Genomic DNA, 22,652 nt, shown 5'->3' on the forward strand with positions numbered 1-22,652 from the left:
TTATTCGTTTACGTGACTCGATCAGCACCGTTACTCGATTGGCAGGAATAGCATCGATGAAATCCCCCGTGTCCGTTGCAGCATACTGGACGCGCTAATTGGTCATTTAAAAACTTGTGGCTAAAGCCGTGATGACGCCCACTCCTGTGTGGCCCACAACGGCGAGCCTATCCTGCCATCCTGCCATTGCTCCCTCCCCCCCCCCCCCCCCGCGCAGGAGATTAAAGACGAAACACAATTACCCATAGGGAGTGCAAGCTCCCACTCTTTGCTGTGGAAACGGATATCCTAACCAACAACGTTGATCCTAACCTGTCCAAGCATGGGAGCTGGTGCAGGCGTCGAGGCCGCATTTTTTTAGAAACATATGTACTAGCAGGAGCCAACACACAAACACACATACATTGGATGATGATGAGGTGGACGATTCACCGCCGCTGAGGCGGTACACTAATGCCCTATTGCGCATTAGGAACGGATGAGGGGGTGATGATGGAGGCTTCCAGAGAGCCGTCATCAGACCGGTGGAGCACAAGTACTCCGCAAGAAGACGAAGGCCTTGCATCTGGTGGGCAGCGCTCGACCACGGTCCGAGGATATTCGCGAGGTCGAAAGGCCGCTTGTCAATACGTTGCATAGAGACTTCCATTAGGGCACGCTCGTGGTAATATTGTCCACAAGCCAGGATGACGTGGCAGAGGTCGCCGTGCACACCACAAGTGGGGCAGAGAGAAGACGAGGTGGAGCCGAGACGGTGTTGGAAGGCAGGCGGAAGAGCAGGAGCCAAAGTTCATACAATACACTGCTAAAGCGTACTTTAACAGTGCTAGAGGAGCGCCGACTGAGGTTTATGAAGGTTCATGACAAATACGCGAGACGCGAGGACTAGAGACAACGCTTACTTACAGCTAAGTACTGGTATAGTGCTGGACAAAAGTTTACGGAACACGCTCTGCGCATTCCTTCCTCAGAGTGGCACATTTGCAGCGAATGGTACCATATACGGACTTGCAAACAGGTGACTGGCTTACCTAGGCACATGTCTGTAAGTCCGTACGGTCCCATTCGCTGCTAGCATCCCACTCTCAGGAAGGAATGCGCCGGAGCGTGTTCCGTAAACTTCTGTCCAGCACTGTACAGGCAAAATAGCGTATACGCAGGCGAGCTGGTGTGTGAAATTCATACTGAGGAAGCCTGAGCTTTGGGCAAAGACATATAAAAAGGACAAGAGATAACTTTCTTCTCGGCTTCTGCCATGTTGTTCTCCCATGGTTGAGGTGGAGCCGATATTTGTCATGTGTTTCAATGTCACCAACTGCCCCACTTATCAGTCTCAGTCTCTAGTTTATGAAGTCATATAACGACAGTGCGTATTTTCTAACCGCAACATGGGACTCCGACTTGATATAAAGATGCTGTAGCACGTACAATGGCGTCCAATGCGTTCTCGGCCCGACCCAGAAGGAGGTGGCCTAGGTGAGCGAACTAATAGACCTCTAGCCGAGAAACGTCATCATGACATTGGTAGACAGACTGAAACCGAAACAAATCGGAAGGGGAGGGCTGGGTTCCACGAATGGGCACTTGTTCATTGCCTCCTATTGAAAGAAAAGTAGGACCGAAGGTGGCGTCTCTTTCAGGGACCATCGTAGTCCCCTCAATACCGTGGCGTTAGGACGCAGGACGGCTCTGTTAGGCGCGACCTTATTCGCCCCCTAGCTTCCAGCGTAGTTCAACTCTACCAAATTGGTGGCGCTGTCAAACACTATGACGTCATTTGTTTACAAACAGGGAGGGGTCTATTACTTTTCGACGACAAAGAGAGCCAAGAAGAGCCTGGTCCTCCAAGAAACGGGTAGCGGCGTCGATGAAGTCGTCATCATTGGAAAAGGGGGCACTATAGAGAGTTCGTTTTCCATCTTAGGGTACAGATGAAGGTCCGTTGGGGAAAGATCTGGTGAACACGCTGGATTGGGAGGGGGGCTTTATGATACATAAAAGCCGTATAGGAATGGATGGTGGCTATCGCCACAGAAGCACGCTGGAGCAGGACACCCTTGTCAAACACACTGCATCATTTGGCTTCGAGGGAGTCCCGCAAGCACTGAACCAGGGTTGCGTATAGTAGTAGTTCCTATACCCTTAGTGGTGGTCTATATACCCTTCCGTGACATTAAAAAAAATAAAAATAAAAAGCCCGCCCTCCGAATCCCAGCGAGTGTCTACATGCAGAGATGCCAAATTAGGTAATTTATAACGTTATGAAGGTATTACCCAGTCACCAATCCCAAAATAAACCTTCATATCCCCCTTCCCCCAAAATAGGTCCCTGACTGATTAAAAGATACCGCAGCACTGCTTATCTTGTGCACTGGCAAGGGTATAGAAACTCCCCAGGATGCAGAAATGACGAAATTTGTTTCTTATGTTTATTACTCACACACAAATCCAGTTGCCTATAGGTACCAAAATATATCCTGAATTGTCTTATATACAATCTATACACGGTCTACGCTCGTTCTCCCTGTGTAAAAACGCGTGATATAAATTGCACAATCCGCTGAAAACAAAGAGAACGGGAATTCTGGATGCGGTGGTTTGGAAAGTGGTGTTTGATGCCACGAATATGTGCGATTAGCCGATGCAAATGTTTGTGTGCTATTGCAGACGAAGTGTTACCGCAGGCTGTGCTATGTGGCGCAGACGTCAGCGCCGCGGAGCGTTTGGGTTTGAGACTAAGCCCGAGCCATAGGTCCAGGACTGGGTTAGCTAACCCAGTCCTGGACCTGCTTCGCACTCACGCTCACCATCGACTGTGTTGCAACGTGTCGCGGCGCTGGCGTCTGCGCAGAGTGCCGCAGACCCAGAGCCGCGGAGACCACACGCGCTCGCGCGTAACAGCTAGGTCTGACGGTGATGGCTGTAAAGGAGTATGTTTCTCCCTCAGTTGATACTATGCAGTTTGAGTGGCAGAACTCAAGAGGCTTCTGTAGAATCCGTAAGAAATTCTTTGACTCCGTTCTCCCTGAGAACAATGTTCCAAGTGGACACTAGCTCAGAAATGGGAGTCTTCCATAGCTTCCGGAGAACTTTCCATCCTCGACGTTGACTATAGAGCACGTAGTCGTTATCCGGGTTCAGCAGTTTGGCGTATCTTCCGAGCACCAAGGACTGGCACAGTCTGCTGCATATTAGCGTCTACAGCAGAAAGAAAAGAAGAATTTCAGTATGGATACACGCGAAAGGCTGGTTCAGACTGGTACGTTTACGCTTGCGCCTACGGCGAATCGTCGCCATGGCAACACAGCCGCGCTCCACTCCGCAAGCGGAACGGAAGGAGTTGAGTCAACTTCAACTTTCTGGACGCAAGCACCGCAACCTTAAGCCAAGTGCCTAATAGGAGGCGAGGATACAGCGCATGCGCACTGTATGAGCGGGGAGTTCACGGGGGATCCGCGGCGTTTCCCTTTTCACCCTATGAGGTAGTGCGGTGAAGGCCGCGCTTTCATTGGAGGAACGTAACGCTACAACGCAAATCATATGAACGGGGAACACGACAGCGGTAACATGAACCCGTTCTGCGATGAAAAGCACGTAAACGCAAGCTTTAGACGCAAGCGTAAAACGCAGCCCTGTTGAAAAAACTCATATAACTTTGTATGTGTAAAGAAATGAGCAATATGTGTAAAGAAATGAGCAATATGTGAAAGGCAATGAGCAATATGAGAAAGGCAATGAGCAATATGAGAAAGGCAATGAGCAATATGAGCAGCGCTACGGGCAGTATGAGCAATGTTATCAACCGCACGGCAAGGCCAACGACGCGCTATGTGCGCAGATATAAGCAATACGAGAAAAGCAATGAGCAGTATGAGCAACGTTATGCGCAGTATGAGCTGCACTTCGAGCAGTATGAGAAAGACATGTGCAGTATGAGCAGTATGAGAAAGGCTGACCGTTTAGTTAACCAATTATTCACCTAGAAGTGCTGGCGCCACAGCGTCTGGTGATGGCCTTTCAGGAGACGCTCGTCACAGTCGGCGGGCCGTAACGGTCGCAGCTCCATTCCCTTTCGTCCGATTCTGTTCAAATTTTAGGTGCATATTTCCCGTTCCGATCGTGTCCTACATTCTCTTTGGCTCCTGGATTCTCATCCAAGCCGTTGCGAGTGCCATCTCAGTGCTTGGACGCTTACTTGCTTATTCTACCCTGCTTCTCGGAGCCGTCTGGACGTATTTCGCTCCGCTCTGCGTGGGACTCCACGAACACTCTGTGTCAGTAACCCGTTGCTGCAGCGAACAAGTACCATGCACTCAGTTTTGCAACCACAACGCAAACATACTCAGATGTTTCAGAACCGCGTTCATTGGACATCACCAGCATTAGAGAAAGGTTACGTTAAATTTTAATCGGCAAAATGACCTCGTGCGTTATTCTGACTGTCTAAATACAACTTAATGCTTTGAAGATGTGATCTACGCGTTGGGATGAGAAACAGGCCCCAGTCATGTTCATTTCAGCATGAACCCATACGGCTGTATAAGTTGTGGGAACTGGAATACTTGTAGGCGCAGAAATTTAGCGCAGTTCTAATTTTGTTCGTTCTTTTCAACAGATACCTTCGTCAAATATGCATAAAACGGTAAACTATCGACATCAAAGGTACCTGTACAGAAACGGAAAAAGCTCATCAAAAGCATTTGGCAAGCTTTCTGAGGGACCTATGTCGCGCCAGTACCTGAATAAACCGGTATTTTATAATCACGTGTTGTCATTTTAGCCTAATCACGCCATGTTGCACGTTTGTTCAGACGGTTGTGCATTCATGTACATGAATACGCTGTATGAGAGTGCTCATATAGCTCATACGCTGTTTGAGAGAGTGCTCATATAGTTCATACATGCTCATATAGCTCATACATGCTCATAGGAGCTCATATGATTGCTCACACAATAAACACATATACGAGCCTCATATGATTGCTCATACAGATGGCTGTATGGTTTTTTTCGACAGGGAGTAGTGTGAACAGGCATCAATTCACACAAAGCGTCAGATACCTAGAACAGAGACACAGCAGGTCTATAGACGACCCTCTGTTTACAAACATGTGACGTCACGAGAAGACCGGTTCGACGTTATATTTTGCTGTGGTGGGCAAGAAGTGGGAAAAAACGCGTTGGCTGATAGGCTGATAAAGCTCATAGTGCCCACCAGCATGCTCTGCGCGGTGGCGTTACGTAATCAATGACGTAGAGCGCAGGTCGTCGATATGACAATTTGTATCGTACGCAACTGGGTGTCGGTTCGGCGAACATTTCAAAAGGCCCGATCATGTGACTCGTGATGTATATTGGCGCAGCTCAAGCATGTATAGAGCACCGCGTGAGCTGAGAAGAAAGAAAGAAAGAAGAAAAACACGGCGACTTGCCGACGTCACGCGAGACGGTCGGGCCGATGGGCCGCGACTGCTTTCTCACATAGCATCTTTGTACATTTCGTTGCGCGATTACAATACACAGCACAGCGCAAATATTTTGCGTGGCGGTTCCTGGTGGGCAGCTTGACGAATGAAACACAATTTCGAGCTACCTCATTGCTCCTGTAAGCACTACAAAGCAGTTGCGAGAGACACGCAAAATCTACCTTGAAAATTGAAGGATCGCTACAGTCCAAATCCATGTGTTGCATATATCCAGTCATCGCATGGGCAACGTTCTCGTAGCAGTGCCTCGAAGCCGTCGGTGCGAGAACCACATAGGTAAGCATAACGGCCACGTCCAATACCCGTGGCCCCCACTGTACGTCGCCCCAGTCAAGGACCGCGTAGACTTCCGTGTCTTCATCACCTCTCCCCGTGCGAACCAGTATATTTTGCTCGTTGAGATCTCCGTGGAGGATACCTACAGATGGACAGATTAACCGTCGCTTCTTTCCTCTTCATATTGTACGCCCTGCTCACTGTATACAGGGTAGCTACCTATAAAAGTTTACCCAACATTTCTTACATCTTGATTGTTTTCCTATAGTGATTTGGAGGTCTTTGGTTGTATTGGATTGCAATGCTGAATCGGTTTGAAATTTACCACGATGAAACGTTCCAATTAGAGTTCCACGCGAACACAGGAAGGTTGCACCTGCATTGAGTAATTGGTGAGTACGGCGCGCCGCCATCGGTAAACCTTTATAGGTAGCCACCCTGTATACCTCAGAGTACGATAATATTCTTTAAAGTGCCACTATCCGTGTATGCACACGAACGACACACCCCAGAATGTTACATACAAAGGGACGGAACTTCGTCTCCGTGAGCAGTGTTTTAGATTTTTCTTCCACTAGAATCTTCCGTGAGGATGTCGCACGTGTGAATACGGAATGTCTCGCGTATCTTCAGAATCTTACCGAATTTGTCACTGGAATCTCCGTGTCTCACACTGTATTCTCCCAACATTGTTCCTCCTCGATGTGACGCGAAAGTATAATAAAATTAATTAGTTAACTATTTCTAATTCAAAATTAATTTATGTATATGTAGTTTTTAAAAAGTATATATGGCGTCATAGGGGGGGGGGGCAGTGGTGGATCCAGCTTCGGCTCCATCCATCGGCTCCATAGTTCGGCTTCCATCCCCTCAGCTGTACCACAGCTGCTGGCAGTCTTCCAACGTGGGGCGGAGAGGCTCGCTGTTGCTCGGAGAGAGACGTCAGAGCTCAGGTCACGTGGAGAACCCGCAACTCAAGTTCCGCGGGTTCTTTAAAAAATTTGTGAAAGCTCGTGTAATGTTCACTGATTTATATTTTGCATAGTGATTTATATTTCAGGTCGATTCACGCTGCGAACGCAATGTGCCTACAAGTGCCGTCGTCTAAATGATGTCCCTCTTATTAGGCTTCCTTGAAGTGGATCTTGCCGGCAGTGTGCATGTGAAAAAAGAGATTTCGGGAACAAAAAGTAGCAGGACTACACCGCTTCATCAGCGTGGACGCTATTTGCAAGTGTTCATACATTTATCCTTTCTCTCGCTAAAGGGAGTTAAAAACGTCAATGCAGACAGCAGCAGTAAGCTATTAGCCACGCATTTCCTGATAAAAGCAGTTTTATGGGAGATATAAAATGGAAGCGTAGAACCGGTTCGACTTTTGGCGTGGCCGAGCCGGAACTGCACCGGGACGAAATACAACCACCGTGAACCCGAATCGAACCCGTATTTTTTGCGGTTCGACACCCTGCTTTCGAGGTTGATTCTTATACTAATAAAATAAATATCATTTGTTTAGCACGTATTGTGGCACTCCAACTTCTTCATATTATGAAAGCCAAGTACCATTCGTCATACCTGAGGGTAGCCGCTGGACACTGGTTAAGACATCTTGAACCGCCAGGAGAACGTCCTCTACCAATTTCTTCTCTTCATCATTCAGACCGACTGTGTGCAAATGCCGATCTATCTTGCATACATTCAAGAGGCTCCACTGCGTCCAACGGTCTCTTATACCCGGAAAATCAAGACCCTGCAGAAGGAGAACGGAGAAATTTAGGCAATTTACGAACTGTGACGCGAATTTATGAGTTTATTGAATTTGAATTGAATTTATGAGCGGTAAAACCAACTCAAAGCGGAGTTCTCCGCTGAGCGCCATCCACGTCGAACGCCAGCGCCTACCCATCTATGCAATACATGCACGAGTAGATTTAAAAAAAAATGGCATTGCTCCATGTACAGCCGCCATCAAACTTAACCATAACGAGTCAGCCCGTGTTGTGGTGAGCCGGTGGCGAACGTGAGTGCCGAATTCATGAACGAGCCTCGACTCGGAACTCGACTCGACTGCTCCTCCAGGGCGGTTTTGCACTTCATAAATCGACCTTGACCCGAAGCGCTCCTCGAGTGAAGGAATTCCCCGCGCATTCCTCGAAAATCTCGAGGTAGCATTGGCGCTACCTCGAGAGCGCTCCTCAACTCGAGTTTGGCTGGTGTCATGGCGGAAGACAGGTTGCGCTGCGTTCATCGAGCGTTTTGTGCCACGGTGGCCTTTAACTGGGTGCTGACGACACTACCACTGTGCGACGACGTTCAATATGGGGTCATCAAACTCCCTTTGAGCTTTCTGATGACCACGAGTTCCTGATCCCAAACGGAACAAAACTCCGCGTGGTGTTCCTGGGGATATCCTTCTCCGGAAATACGGATCTCCCTCAGAGACAGACATTTTTCCGACGGACGTCCCCCACATCTCCGAGTGGCCACGGGTTGGACTTCCCACAAATATCCGTCGTTTGTCCTCACAGGAAGTTATACGGAGATGCCCGGACGTTGCACGGACGTTTTGCGCACGTGCTCAGGGCCCTGCATTTTCTCATTATTATTGATACTGCTTTATTGAGTTGCTGCGTATGGACAGATTCTTACTAGGGCTGTAGGCATTTGTTTTCGCCATTTCGTTTGAGGCTCGGCCATTGCATGTTTCTGTGTTGCTCGTTTTTGTTTTGTTTCCGGTATTTCCACTACAGACAACGAGCGCAAAGTTAAAAAAAATAAAGACGTACATATACAAGCTCTTAGAACCATGAAGGTCACTTAGAAAGGCAGTGGCATACCTTTCAACGCGAAAACAGATAGTATATATTGCTTGTCTCGCGAGCTTCCATAAATTCGAGAGTCCAGTCTGCCTGCGAGTCAAACTAAAGGGTGAGGTGATTAAGTTTAATGCGATTGCGTATGCTTGTAACAGTGGACTGAAGAACTGCTTGGCGCATTAGCTGACTATGACGTAACATCTCCGTTTCTTACTGCTTTTGGTGTGAGCCATACAGTTGTTTCATCAAGAGTCGAACTCACGCCGCGACACACATTGCACCGTTTCTCTCTCTCCTGCGATAATGCTCCATTTAACATCCCGTCAGGGACCTTATTCGCATTAATGTTCAAACGGCCGTTACGACATATCCTGCGGATGTACGGCTAGGGACGTCCATCCACATCGCTCCCAGGGCTGTCCACCTGACATCCATTCCAGGATATGGACGTTGGGGTCTATTTCGGACGTCCGAAGGAGATAGTGTTCTGTCTAGGATATGGTATAGGGTACCGCCTCATGAAGACAACCGTATGACGCCTTTTGGATACGCTGCCGCTGGAGGAAAGTGTGTGCAATCGTGGGCTGCCGCTACCTCCTGTGTTACAGCTGCCTGTCGATATGTGATTTTATGGCGTTAGGACCTTTTGGACTTTCGCGAGAGACTCTATGAATGTGTCAGTGCCGACGATGTGCGCGTTGTGGAAAAAAATCGCACACCACCTCGCAAGCACACTTTTCAAGAAAAGGTGTAGAAAATTTTCCTTCTGTCGTGTTACTCAGCACAAAGAAGGTATGTTTGAAGATGTTTTCACGGAAAAAGTGGTGCAAAAAAAAAAAAAAAAAAAAGCTTTTGCATTTATGGGACATCTAAAAAATAAACATCTGCTCTGCCCACTCAATGTTTCTGTTTCTCCGTAAACTTTTCACTGTATCAAGCTGGACCAACCCCCGCACCAGCTATGAATCTTTCATTCATGCTTTCTTTCTCTTCCTTTATTCTTTCCCTTCTTTCTTTTCTTTTCACTTTTCTTCTTCTTTTTTTTTTAGACGAAGGAAAAGCGTGCACCACAAACGGTCGCGAGGATTCTGTCGCATCTATCCCCCCTTTTTAGGGCAATTGGGAAATGTCCCAATAGTCCCAATTCCTTTTGTTGGGTGGGACATGCTCCACCGTTTATGCAGGGCGCGAATAAGGGCCATAAAAGTTCGTACGACATGCTCGCGGTGACTCCCCAAGAATGGTCTCCCAGATTCTTTGCTCGGGATGTTGTTGTAAAATATTTTTGTTTGTTTGACTGTTTATAGCTACCCTCAAGGCGTTGGGTAAACGTAGCAATCCGCTAACAAACAGTCATTCACGCCACACTTTGTAACATAATAGAAGAGTGACAAGCAGTGACATCATCTTTTATATTATTTGATACGAGGTGACCATGCCAGTAAGCTAGTCCCGCCGTTGTGGTTGTAATTCCCAGACCAGAAAACTAGGAAACCTATCAGTCTGTTTCCCTGTTCGAAACACCTGTACCCTTCTTCAAACACTTGCAGCCATTTGTGTTTGTATTTGTAGTGCACGTTGGTCGAAATAAAGTAAAGAATTACATTTATTTTTCATGCCATAAGTGTGTTTTAAGCACGATAATTAACATTTTCGAGGGGTCCCGAAAGACGACTGGGGACGAGAGTACAGCTTTATTCGAGGACGGTTTCTCGAGGACCGCCTTGGCGGAGGAATCCCCGAAGCAGGTTCATGAAACGCATGGTCTCTTTGAGTGGAAGAGCGGTGCTTTCCTCCACTCGTTGGAGTCGAGGCGGAGCGTCGAGTCGAGGCTGGTTCATGAATTCGGCGGTCTCGGAGGTTGTTTCGAAAGCAGCCTCAAACCGAGTAGCTAATACTCAGCGGCGCTGGTGCCTGTGTTGTAAATGAAAAAGCTGAATGACGAGGAGAAGGAGGAGAAGCTCAAAGGACAAAGAAGAGAGCCATCTGCGGCCGCTTCTGAAACATCTTGTACCTCCCGCTTCCTCCCTCCCCTCTGCTATGGCTTCCTTCTACTAACATGTCACCGTGTGTCTCATGAGCCTCTAGAGATTACTCCGCACGAAACCCTGGCCAATCGCCCTGTGTGGCTGGTGGCCACTGTTCCTAGTGGTGGAAGAAGAAGAAGAAGAAGAGAGTGGACGCTAGCTCGTTGGAACGGTTTCCTTTATTTGGATTAACTATGCTATTATTTCTTAGGGATCGGTCTAGTCCGCCGTTGATTAATGTTTTATCTTATCGACCGTCGGGAAACAACTGTGATCACGGGCGACGCCACACGTGGTCTTTCTCTGGATCAATTTCGCCTATCTGAGGGGTTCCTTACTGTGCACAGAAATCTCCGCACGCGGCATCTTGTTTAACGTCCTTCAAGGAAACCGCGTGGCTAAGCATCTACTCTGCCGCACAGTTACTGGCGTGCTAACTCGTGCGCTGCAGCTAAGTATGACGGCGGCTGTACCTAAGAGACAAGCAACGTGATATCCTCTCACTTTTAGTCAAACAAAATGCGAGATCACCTGCGTTGCAACGTGTAAACGTCCCATTAACGATCCCCATTGCTGGCACGTCGACGGCCAGACTTCCTTCTCGCAGAGCGTAGCTCCTGGTAGAAAGCTGAACAGACGGACAGCACATTCTTTCCTCGTGCTACCTGCGTTTCACAAACAAAGCAGTTCGCCAGGTGGTAATCCTCTCCCTGCAGCGTTATGGTATACTTATTAGGCACTCATTTACTCATAATCTGGTAGGAAAAAGAGACCTATGCATTATGACCTGTGCATGGCTAAGGTTATTAGTTCGACAGCTCCAGTGATATATAGCCAGTTAATAAAAACGATGAAGGGTGTACAAATAGCCAAAAGCAGCCAAAGCCAACAACAACAACAACAGCTCACGCAGTCTAGAAACGCCAACGGCAATTGCCTGGCCCTCTCAAGACTCCGCCGAGTTCCGCCCCTTGATGTGCACCCGATGCCGTAGCTGGTGCTCATCTTCGACTACATAAATGACTGATACCTGCTTAGCCGCAATGATACCGATTCTCCAGTGCGCCTTCCCGCAAGGGTCCAACATCCGAACTTTTTTATTTGTCTGAAAACTCCTGTCCCCCGTTTTCCCATTAAAGTTCCTCCCCTGGCGGTCCCATGACGCACGGACTCTCGCAGAAACTAACGGCTGACCACGACAGATAAGATCCAACGTGTTGCGGTAGTGTCGGCCGTTCAACATTTCGCAGGGCGGGCGTCCTGTTGTGACGTGCGGTGTTAACCGATACTTGAACAAGATGTCGCGAGCAGTGTCCTTTCTCCCCTCCTCTGTAGAGCGGCGAAGAGCCGTTTTGAAAGTGCCAACAAAATTCTCTGCCAACCCGTTGGACTGGAGGTGGTGGGGCGAAGTAAGTACTATGATTGATTCCATTCGCTCGAAGAAACCGGCTGAAATCCTGGCTGGTGAAAGGTGGGCCATTATCGTTGACCAACACTTCCGACAAGCCATTTCAGAGAAACATTTCACTGAAGGCACTGGAGGCGTGCGCAGCCCTGGCGCTCGTTAGATGTGATATCTCTGGCCATTTGCTGAAAGCGTCGATCACGATCAGGTAACGCTTCCCGTCCAGATCTGCAAAATCAGCGTGCAGACGCGTCCAAGGCTTTTTGGCAGGTTGCCATTGGTGAAGCGGAACCGGGACTTCCTGTGCCGCTACAGCAGCACATGGTCCACAGGACTTCACTTGCCCTTCAATGTCCTGATCTAGGCAGGCTCACCACAGATAAGACCTGGCTAGCATCTTCATTTTCGTCTGACCTACGTGGCCCTCATATAGGATGCTCAAAGGAGAATTCCGGAACTTTGGCGGAATCGCACTGTTCGCAGTCCCCAAAGCAGGCGCTCTTTGTGCAATGTCAACTCCGTGCGGCGCACATGGTATGGCTTGAAGTCTACGTCGACGTTTGTTGGCCAGTCCTCACTAACGGCTTCGACCACCCTGGCCAGCAAAGAGTTTTGACGTGTAGCCTCAGCAATATCTTCTACCGTGATGGGCAAGGTGGGAAAAGTATGATCCAGGACAACATTCACATCTGTGACAAAGACGTCAAACACGTCCTTCTCGATATTTGTGTCGAAAAACTTGTCTGGGCCTTCCGGAAGTCTCGAGAGACCGTCTGCGTTTCCAAACTTGGCCGTCGATACGTACTCTATAGCAAACGTGTAACTATTAGAATCAACCCCCAACGTTGCATTCGGCTTGCCGATGTCACAGGAACTCCCTTCTTCGAGCCAAAAGTCATAGTAAGCGGTTTGTGATCAGTGCACAACGTAAATTTCGGGCCCCACAAGTACTGATGGAACTTTCCACTCCAAAAAATTATAGCGAGGGCCTCCCTCTCGATCTGGGCGTAATTTCGTTCAACATCCGTAAGAGTTTTCGATGCCCGTGCTATTGGCCTTTCTTTGCCATCGACTTTGTGGTATATGACTGCTCCGAGACCTCTAGATGATGCGTCGGCGGCTAAGAAAATGGCCTTTGCAGGGTAAAAATGTGTCAATGTGTCCGCGGACACCAGCATTTCCTTGACCTTCTCAAACGCTCCTGCACATGAACCGGCCCACTCCCAAGATGCTTCTTTCTTCAACAAGTCGTCCAGTGATATAAAAAAAAAAAAATCGTCGGAGAGTGATTTCAAATACTTGCCATAATGTTGCACCATACCCAGAAAGGAACGTAGCTGAGAGACATTCGTCGGTGGGGGCATGTTGAGAACGGCAGACACCTTTTTTTGGAGACGGACGAAAACCACTAGCATTGACCACGTGCCCTAGGTACTCCACTTTGGACAAAAGCATACTTTTCTCGTTTCAGCGTGAGGCCAAAATCTCGAAGGCGACTCAAAACACTGCGGAGATTGTTCAGATGTTCAGCATATGTCCTGCCCGTAACAATAATGTCATCCAAGTAGCAGGACACTGAGGGAATCCCTGCAATGACTTGCTCGATAGTACGCTGAAAAACTGCCGGTGCCGAGGCAATGCCAAAAGGCATGCGCGTAAACCGAAAAAAGACCCCTGTACGTGATGATGACGAGGACCTTCTTGGCCTCTTCATCCAACTCCATTTGGAGATAGGCTTCAGATAAATCCAATTTTGAAAGACGCTGTCCACTGTCCACCCTTTAGTGTCGCCAGTATATAGCTCTTCCGGCCTGGGAAGTGGATATACTGTGGACAGTTGCGGGTTTACCGTTACACTGAAATCGCCGAAAGCACGTACTGTACCGTTCGGTTTTGGCACAACAGCGATTGGAGTCGCTCACTGTGATATTTCCATCGGTTGCAGAGCACCATTCCATTAGTGACTTGTCTTTCCAAGTCCGCTTCTACAGTCTATTTGTCTGGTTGCGTATGGTATCGGGCGTGGCTTAAAAAACTTGGGTTGCACATCCTTTTTAAAATACGTAGAGGATACAAAAATCTCACAATTGAGAAATAAATCCATATTCCACTCGCGGAAGCCTCAGTGTTGAGGTCAGTCTTACAACTTATACAGGATTTGGCTCCTTATCTCTGAGCAATATTCGGCGTTAGGATGCTAGGCCTCATCAGTAACACGCGAAGTGCATAGACCAAACAGAACTCAAGCTGGGAAACATTCCTGAAACTTACTGAGCTTGTTTCCGATGGGGAAGACTTCAGTAGCGAAGATATGTGCCGAAGTCGTCCTTATGGGTCGCGGCGTTGGCACGGTGTCAGAGACATGTTCCATCAAGGCATGTAAGGATTCTGCAGAATGGGGAAGTATACCATGTTGTTCCGAGTATTCAGCATCACTAAGACCTTTATTGCAACAAGCTCTTACCCAAGAAGTCGGTCTGCTGACTTTCCACCCAATTTGTAACTTTCAGTGTGAAGCCATCTGGATAGCTTTCGAATGATGGATCGCTGGGGTCGAGCTTTGGGGAAGCAATTATATAAGAGCCTTGAAAGACGTACGCTTAAATATACAGGGTGTCCCGGAAAACATGTCATTGAATTTTTAAAAAAACTATGCCACCTAGAATCATGCGGTTAACGGCATTTGTCCCTATTAGGGTTTTGCCACCTCCTGATGTGAATGTCATGTATCGTAAGTTTAATTATGTAGATATTTGCGAACTCAACTCGGAAATTTGCCAAGTGAAGGCCACTTTTTTACCCCACCAATATGAAGAGCGTGCCGAATTCACTCAAAGTAGAAGACACTACTGTCATGGAGACAGTAGAAAACAAGTTTCGAAGTTCTTTGGCATGAAATTCTGTCACATGTCACTATGAATATATACAGTGTCTTCGCTCTTCGCTTCGATATACGCTTCTTTGCGACAATCAAGCAGGCGGGGCTAAAGCGTAATTTTTACTGATTTTTTCGACGATTTCTGTTGCAATACTGTGCATAGTTTTTGTTGGGTCTTGTGGTTATCCCTAGAGGACTTCATATTTATGTAAAAGAAAAAAGTGAGGTTCACTTTGCAATTTAAAAAATTCAACTGAAAAAACAAATTTCCCTCAATTAAAAACTGGCCAAAGCCTTCCAATCCTCCGGCGCGTACGTCGCCAGTTACAATTTTTTATCACGTTAGGTGAAGCACCCTGTATATACGAACAAGGGTGCTAGCGAGGGATGTCATCGGGAACAAAAGGGCCGTCACCAAATGTAAAGCAACGACTTACAGGTAGTTGAGTTATTGGAAGTAAATAATTTTTGTCTAACCACAACTACTTTGTAAAACGCGCATCTGCAATTTGAGTACTTTTTACGAGTAACTAGTACTGTGAGCAGTGCGAGATTCAGGGCAAGGAGCGGAACGTTATACTAAGTGATTCTAATGGGAACTTTAAAAGTGCCCTGCTGCCAAAAACTAATTTTATGGAGTATGTGGGCTGTTTCAGAAGATTGTTTGCAACAAGTGGTTCGTTTAATGCACTGTGTTCCAAAGTTTTGCATGGGGTCACATTGAACATGAGTAACCGGAAGTACTTGAGGAGTAACTGAATGACATTCCATCAGTAACCGTGTAACTGAGACTGACTTTTTCTGTAACTTAGTTACTTTTAAAGTCATGTAACTGTAACTTAATTAGACTTTGTAACTAACTTGTGTACAATTTTGGTCACCACTAAGCACAACTGGAAGGGCAGCTACGGTGTTGCACCTAGTTGCACCGGGTGCAAGGAATGCAGGCGAAAAAGGGGGAGACAGCTGGCATTTTGCGATGCAGCGCGGCGATACGTGCCCTCTCCCATTACGAGCTTTTTTTTCTGCAAAAACAATGAAATAAACACGAAGTAGCAAGTAAAGTACCCGTATAGGCATTTATCGGCGCCTATTTTCAAAAAGGGCACTAATCGCGAAACAGGCTAAAAAAGGAACTAACATTAGGACACTAATGGGTCCCATTCGACCTGATACGTGCTCAGAACATTGAAAGGCAGCATCTGTACGTCTCCCGACGAAAAGGCGCTCTCTATTTATGATCGATAGGAAAAACGCAATGTACCTTTTCCCTCTCCTTCTCAAGGTGACAGAGAATGCGGGCGGGGCTCTCATTGGTCTCCTCAAAAGATAGGTCCAATCATCGCAGGAGATCGCTTGAGGAGACCAATCAGAGGCCTCTCCACATTGTCGTGCGTTTTGAAAAGGAGCGGGAAAGCATACATTTATTATATTAGCACTGTGGTTTATTTCGCTTACAAATCACGAACGACGCAACTGATGGATCCCGTTCCTTTAGTGTTGGTGTTAAAGTAACGGCATTTTGCATTCGCCGAGGAGAAATTTTTGCACAACAGCGCGGCCCCTTTAAACGACAGACAAAAAGTCGTCAACAAATCGCTACCCACATCCACTGCTCGACGAATATACGAAGGGGGCCGTGTAATACTGTAAAAGCCAATGATTTCGCGTCAGCGTATATCTACTTCGCGAGTACTTAAATTCGCGAGTTTTTGACGCTCGCGAAAAATCGTTCGGCCCGAAAAAGAAAGAAAAAGAAAGCAAACAGTTTAACAGTATATATGACCTTACCTGCATGTGAAAGTTTCGGTCGTCGTAGCTCTCCAGCTCGTGAACAGAAACGGCATTGAAACCAAAGTGTGTCCTTAGAAGCTGTTTCGCTCTGTCAGCGTCGAGCCACGGTTTGATCACCTCTTCTGGCATTGCCACCGCTGTTTCGTGAGCGCCAAGAAAGAAGAGGTGGAATGTCACACCGCTTATACTCTTCGGCTACCGTCGTTTCAGTTAGTGCAAGACCGACACTCAACTAGCCCCAGACAAGTGCACGTATACTACACGAAAGCTTATCGTTCATTTTATTTGCTTTTATTCGTCTTGTCGCGTCGGCGTCCGATAAGCTTATCGGGCGCGCCATTCGTGATTCTGGCACTCCCCTCAGCCGAAACTATATGAGAACCTGCGGAACGCACATCCAGTGGAATTTCAACGCTCCTTCCAAGCTCTGTCATGCAATACATACTGCTGCAAGAGACGGTCACAATCACGAAAATGTGGCCTCCGCTTGCGTATCCGGTAAATCTGGTAAACCCCGACAGCGGTATTTCCCACACTGCGGGTCGCCACCCCCAGAGAGGACGCGGCAGGTTCTGCGGGGGGTAGCGAAGCGGCTCGGGGACTTGAACAAGGGACAGCAACAGTTTCCGCTGAAGTCCCTATACCCGTATTTTCGGCAGGGTTGGCGCAGGAAAGTACATGCTCTTGAGTACACTAAAGCCATGAGCTGGAACTAAGAGGTGCTGTGTCCAAACTCGGCCCTCGTTTTGACAAACTGTACTCTAACAAACAAGCTCACTGTTATCGTTATTTTTTTACTTTTTGCGATGGTTGCTATCTCAGCTTATTTACACCCCTGTCACACGGGCAGTCTTCAATGATCATTGAAACCAATCGTCATTGAAAGTGCGTGTAGCGCCACCTAGCGTGTAACGTGTCAACCTGTCGGGGGAACATTGACTCCAATACTCTTTGGGAAGTTGACACGTCACACACTTGGTGTCACTACACGCATTTTCAATGGTCATTGGTTTCAATGATTATTGAAGACTGCCCGTGTGACAGGGGTATTAGTCTGACTTAAGTGACAAATAAAATTTCAGCATTAATTTTGCGTATTACGGTTCACGCACTGAAACGGAAGAGCTTGTGGCATCACGAAAAGGCGCATGTGGCCCAAGTTGCTGATGCGCCATAAAAACACCCATAATCATCATCATCATCATTATTATCGTCGTCATCAAAAAAAGTCGATTATGATTTTAAGGGTAGTTTGGGAATCACTGCCCAACAGTAAGTGACCTGGTGTAGACGTCTCTTGCCGGAATTTAACAAAGAGAAGATTTTTAAAAAGTACCCACATCGCAAGCCACTTCCCACACCCGTGCGGACTCACACAAACATTGTTTTTTCCTTTTTTTTTCTCTCTCAGGTTAGTAATACATATTGGATTAGCATCATTCACTATTCAGTGCTCCAGGTATACGCTCCTAAAAAAGGGGTGTATTTCAACTCCTTTTTGGGGAGTTCACCCTTGCCACAGATATCACTCTATCACTCCCTTTGAAGTGTATAATTACTCCCCAATAGGGAGTTAAGAGGTCTTCTCACTCACTGAAGGGAGTGAGAAGACTCCTTTTTGAGAGTATTGTACACTCAAAAGAGGAGTGATATATATGTGGCAAGGGTTACTCCCCAAAAAGAGTTAAAATACACCCCTTTTTAAAGAGTTCACCTATAGGGGCGGCGTGTGTTCCATAAATTAAGGCTATGCGAATATTCGGATTTTTCAAATACCGAAGCAAATAATTGAACGTTCGATTCGAATTCCGAATCAATATGAAATTGAATAATTCCAATGGAATGTCTCCTTCAAACCGAAAAATCCCGTAGTTCAGAAACTGAAGCGCCCAGAAGGTGAGGGAATTGGGGCAGCCCCCCCCCCCCCCCCCCCCTCTAAACTCAGGCCGGCGGGTTTTCTTCCTATAAAACTGTTAAGTATGCCAGTAAGATGCACCAGGGGAAGTAATTCCAGTGTTGTACCTGTTACCGAAATATAGTATCGCGATACCGATACTCGTTACTTGAGTAAAAAGTATCGAAATACCGATATCGATGCTTCTTTCTTAAAGTAACGAGTACCGCTACCGTTACTAAAAAATAGTAAGGCGATACTTTGCCCGATACTTTTGTTGAAAATACGAAGTTGATGCAACAGACATCTCGCATACGTATACACCCCATTTGTATAATAGCAAATTGGGAGAAGACAGTTTTGCAGTGAAAGGACATCATATTTATTATGTAGTTCGGACACTTTGCTTGACTTTTATTGGTGGCTTGGTCTCAAAGTCGTTTTCTGCTATCCTAGCAGGCCACGGTGTCTCCGGCAGCTTACAGAGGTCGATATGACAATTACGTTAGTTCAGGCCCACACATACCGTGGCGTCCAATGACCAAGGAACCCTATCCGAAGTTACTACACCACAGTACAAATGTGAGCGTGGCTCAGTGCGACACGGCAGCTCAGCAGTGGAATCCAGAGCGCACTGTCCAAGACTTGACCTCTGTTCGTTGACCTAAACTCTTTTGTTGAGCGCATCTTGGTTCGAAAACAAAGTGAACATGTGTTCGGTACAATTCCCGTTACTGAGCACGTAGACGTTTCCACAGGCTTCTTGTCCAGCGCTTGGCGGACCAGTGACAAAGAATAAGAATGTGAAATATGGTCGGTGAGGAAATGGTGGAGCGCTAAAAAAGTATTGGTATCGGTAACGATCGCGTTACCGTGAATTTGTAACGGAAATACTTTTCCGATACCGATTTAAAAAAGTATCGCGATCCTCACTCCGATACCGAAAAAAGTATCGATTACGCCTGTTTGTACGATTACGCCGATCGTTATCGGCGTTACTTGTAACGGCGTTACGTACAACACTTAGTAATTCACACCACAGAGTCATAATTATCGCAAAAATTGAATTTAAAGTACGCCACAAAAAGTGACTGTGCGCAACGGCGGTGGAAAGAAGTACCAGCCTGTGATCTCCCTGGGACCCCGCGCTGCTGATTGGTCCAGAGAAACGTGTGCTACTCCGCTGTAGTCTGCTACTCGGCTGTTCGGGGTTCTGAAAAAGCATTGCTCCTGGCTCGGTCATGATTCGGTTTACGGCGGCAAAGGGACGAGGCGCTGTCCCACACTGACCGGCAAACCAGAACGAGTTCCCCGTGTAACGTCATCGGTGACGCGCCATCATACCTTCTCCTCCTCGTAATACCTGGAGTGGCTCTGGGAGTGGCGAGTTAAAAGGCGCGGAACCATGTTTATGCGAGTTTTTTTTTTTTGTGTGTGTGTGTGGGGGGGGGGGGGGGGAAATTGCACACATCCAAACCTTTCCCGCTAAAATGGCACACACACTTTCATCAGACGTCTTAATCTGAAAATTTTTTAAATGGTATTTTGTCTAATGAGGCAGATTGTTACAGGATCTGTGCGTGTTCCCCGGTGCAGGTATCTTTTCTGGGCAAGGGACAAACTAGCTGTTTCATGGCACGAAACCCAAAATATCGTCGCTATACCATCTGACACAAAGCACACTACAAATATGTCTCTATAATATATTCCGAGTCATCTTACCCGGCATGTGTCATAAATAGTACGCTTTTCTTTTTTATATATGCAGAAAATTCAAGTGCCAATGCTGCGAACTCTTTGGCTCCTCCCATTCCCCTGTAGCAAGTAACTTCGTACGCATATGCGTCATATTCGCTTCGGATTTGAACTGATCATTAGCACAGCCCTAAGGAAAACCACGATGATAATGAGCTCGAGAAGTCAGCTGCTAGTGCAGAATAAGTAAACTGTGGCCACTTACATTCTTTTTGCCGATGCACTCCGTTGTTGTTGCTACCGTTCCAGCGGCGTGCCTCCTTTTCAGTGCGTAGCGAAACTGCCGTCAATTGCTGTCAAGGGCAGCGAACACGGACGCGATACACGAGTGAACCGCTCACGCTGCAGCGTGAAATAGAGTCACTAAATAGTCACCTATATTTAGTGACTCTAGCGCGAAAAACTTCATGACGGGATCTGCTATTCGCATGCATGTTGTCGTCTGCATGAAGTCTGAGCGACGTACGGCGCTGCGGGAGCCACGATGGATCTGTTCCTGCCTCGTTCACGGAGATGCAATCGATAACGAAAAGGAAAACGGAAGGACGAGGCGAAACGAGGTAGAGAACGAAGTTCCCGCCCGATCTGTCCATAAGCAACGACTGCAAAACAAGGCGCCGGGATTTCGACGCAGCGGAACATTAAAAGCATACACTGTCAACAAAAACATAGTTGTATAGACACATTTACTTTGTTGCAGCCCAAAACCTGCCGACAACACCTGCAGTTGTTGCCACAGCTGGCTGCTGACCCGTATCCTACACGCTCGATGGGGAGGAGTGCGGTGTGTATGACCGCTTTCGTTTAAAGGGGCAGTGAAGCTTCCCTCCATATTTTGTTCGTTTTTTGGTTGCAGCGTATCGCGCAGCAGATACCACGCGCTCTTGCGCAAGAACGATATACAGGGTGCGTCATGTAAGACTGACCAGAATTTTTATTAAAAAAACTATGAGAGCAGCATAAATGTTGTTTTTGCAGTTGAGTTCTATGGCCAGGCGGACATCCTCTCGAAGATAGTGTGCGACTACAAGATGACTAATTACGTAAAATTAATTAATTAACTTTTTAATTAGGGGATTTCGGGCAAAAGCGAGATGGCAGATTGAGAGGCTATCCATCCGCCATCGTTTTTCAAGATTGTTTAAACGTGGAATGGTGTTCAACGGAGATAGTCTCTCAATTTGCTATCTCGCTTTTGCCCGAAATTCCCTAATTAAAAATTTAATCAATGAATATCAGGTAATTAGTCATCTGGTAGCTACATACTCCCTTCCAGAGGATATGTCCGCCTGGCCGTAGAACTCAACTACAAAACAACATCTATGTTGCTCTCATAGTTTTTTTTAATAAAAATTCTGGTCAGTCTTACGTGACGCACCCTGTATAATCCTAGCCTACATGTAGCGCCCGCGTGTAAGGGGTGTTTGATGTGCACACAGTCTAGGAATTTCTCAACTCCTTCAGAGAGCTCGAGTGGCGCTGACGTCACACCGTGACGTTGTGAGTCCCCCGTAAATGATCCGGGCAAATAGCCATAAGAAAAGGTCTTATACGGGAACTGTTATTCTGCCGCAGCATGCTTCTGCATCGTTTCATCGACGCACAGGCGATGTGTAAAATAAAAAGAAAACCTTCGTGGAAGAAATTGATGTTGTGTGAAATAAAACTTGGCGGAAGAAAGCAACGCGTAAACGCAAAAACTTGTATATCCTTCGCACGACTGGACGTTATTCATTTATTCAATACAAAGCCATACTTGTCTCCGGAGCAAGCTGCTTTTATAACAATGCTTACAAAAAATGCGCTTTCCAAAACTCGATTAGGGTGCCTCAAAAGCTCGATACACAGAGCGCGTCGCCAAACGGGGAATTTCCCTGTGGAGGTGTAGACAGTTACCATGGGAACAGGTACACCTCGCACCTTCCCATGAAGAGGCACGCGCGTCATTTTCTACGATGAAAATTCGCGTCATATTCGAGCGGGCTGAGGGAGACAGCGAAGGCGGCTCTTTCGCAGTGCCAGATTTTCGATGTTCAATAACTACCGAACGGGGGATTGCATAGGCATAGGGCTCGCATCATAAACATGATTTCTCCTTACAGCAAGGCAATTTGCTTCGGAGGAAGAAAGTTCTGCTCAAGTAAGCACATCGTGGCTCGTACCGTTCAGGTTTGGGCTAGGCTGTAGTTCAGACAGCCACACACAACCTATGACAAATCACGTGCGCATAGTCATCAAGTGTTCTGCGAGAATACTGGTGAACCGATGCAAAAGACAAAATGACCTGAAATCGCCATTCACTCCCTTCAGAATCACTTGAT

General features: G+C 47.1%; 1 protein-coding gene across 1 annotated transcript; it reads right to left on the reverse strand.

Moving 5' to 3' along the window:
• Positions 1-2,413: 2,413 nt before the first annotated feature.
• On the reverse strand, positions 2,414-21,039 carry LOC135401084 (hydroxylysine kinase-like). Its single transcript, XM_064633244.1, has 8 exons — positions 20,537-21,039; positions 16,680-16,819; positions 14,475-14,568; positions 14,282-14,398; positions 11,137-11,270; positions 7,338-7,512; positions 5,648-5,904; positions 2,414-3,198 (listed from the first exon to the last, which is right to left on the reverse strand). The coding sequence occupies exons 2-8, from the start codon at positions 16,809-16,811 to the stop codon at positions 2,977-2,979; spliced, it is 1,131 nt and encodes a 376-aa protein (XP_064489314.1). The 5' UTR covers positions 16,812-16,819; positions 20,537-21,039; the 3' UTR covers positions 2,414-2,976.
• Positions 21,040-22,652: the final 1,613 nt, after the last annotated feature.

The sequence above is a fragment of the Ornithodoros turicata genome, chromosome 7 (genome assembly GCF_037126465.1).
Source record: "Ornithodoros turicata isolate Travis chromosome 7, ASM3712646v1, whole genome shotgun sequence".
Lineage (NCBI taxonomy): Eukaryota > Metazoa > Arthropoda > Arachnida > Ixodida > Argasidae > Ornithodoros > Ornithodoros turicata.

What these genes read in the sequence shown, in the direction of transcription:
- LOC135401084 (XM_064633244.1), bottom strand. Translation starts at nt 16,811, where the DNA reads ATGCCAGAAGAGGTGATCAAACCGTGGCTCGACGCTGACAGAGCGAAA. An exon ending in CCCCATCGGAAACAAGCTCA is followed by an intron (nt 11,271 to 14,281) that starts GTAAGTTTCAGG and finishes TGTGAAACGCAG; the next exon opens with GTAGCACGAGGAAAGAATGT. An exon ending in GTTTACACGTTGCAACGCAG is followed by an intron (nt 7,513 to 11,136) that starts GTGATCTCGCAT and finishes CTCCTTCTGCAG; the next exon opens with GGTCTTGATTTTCCGGGTAT.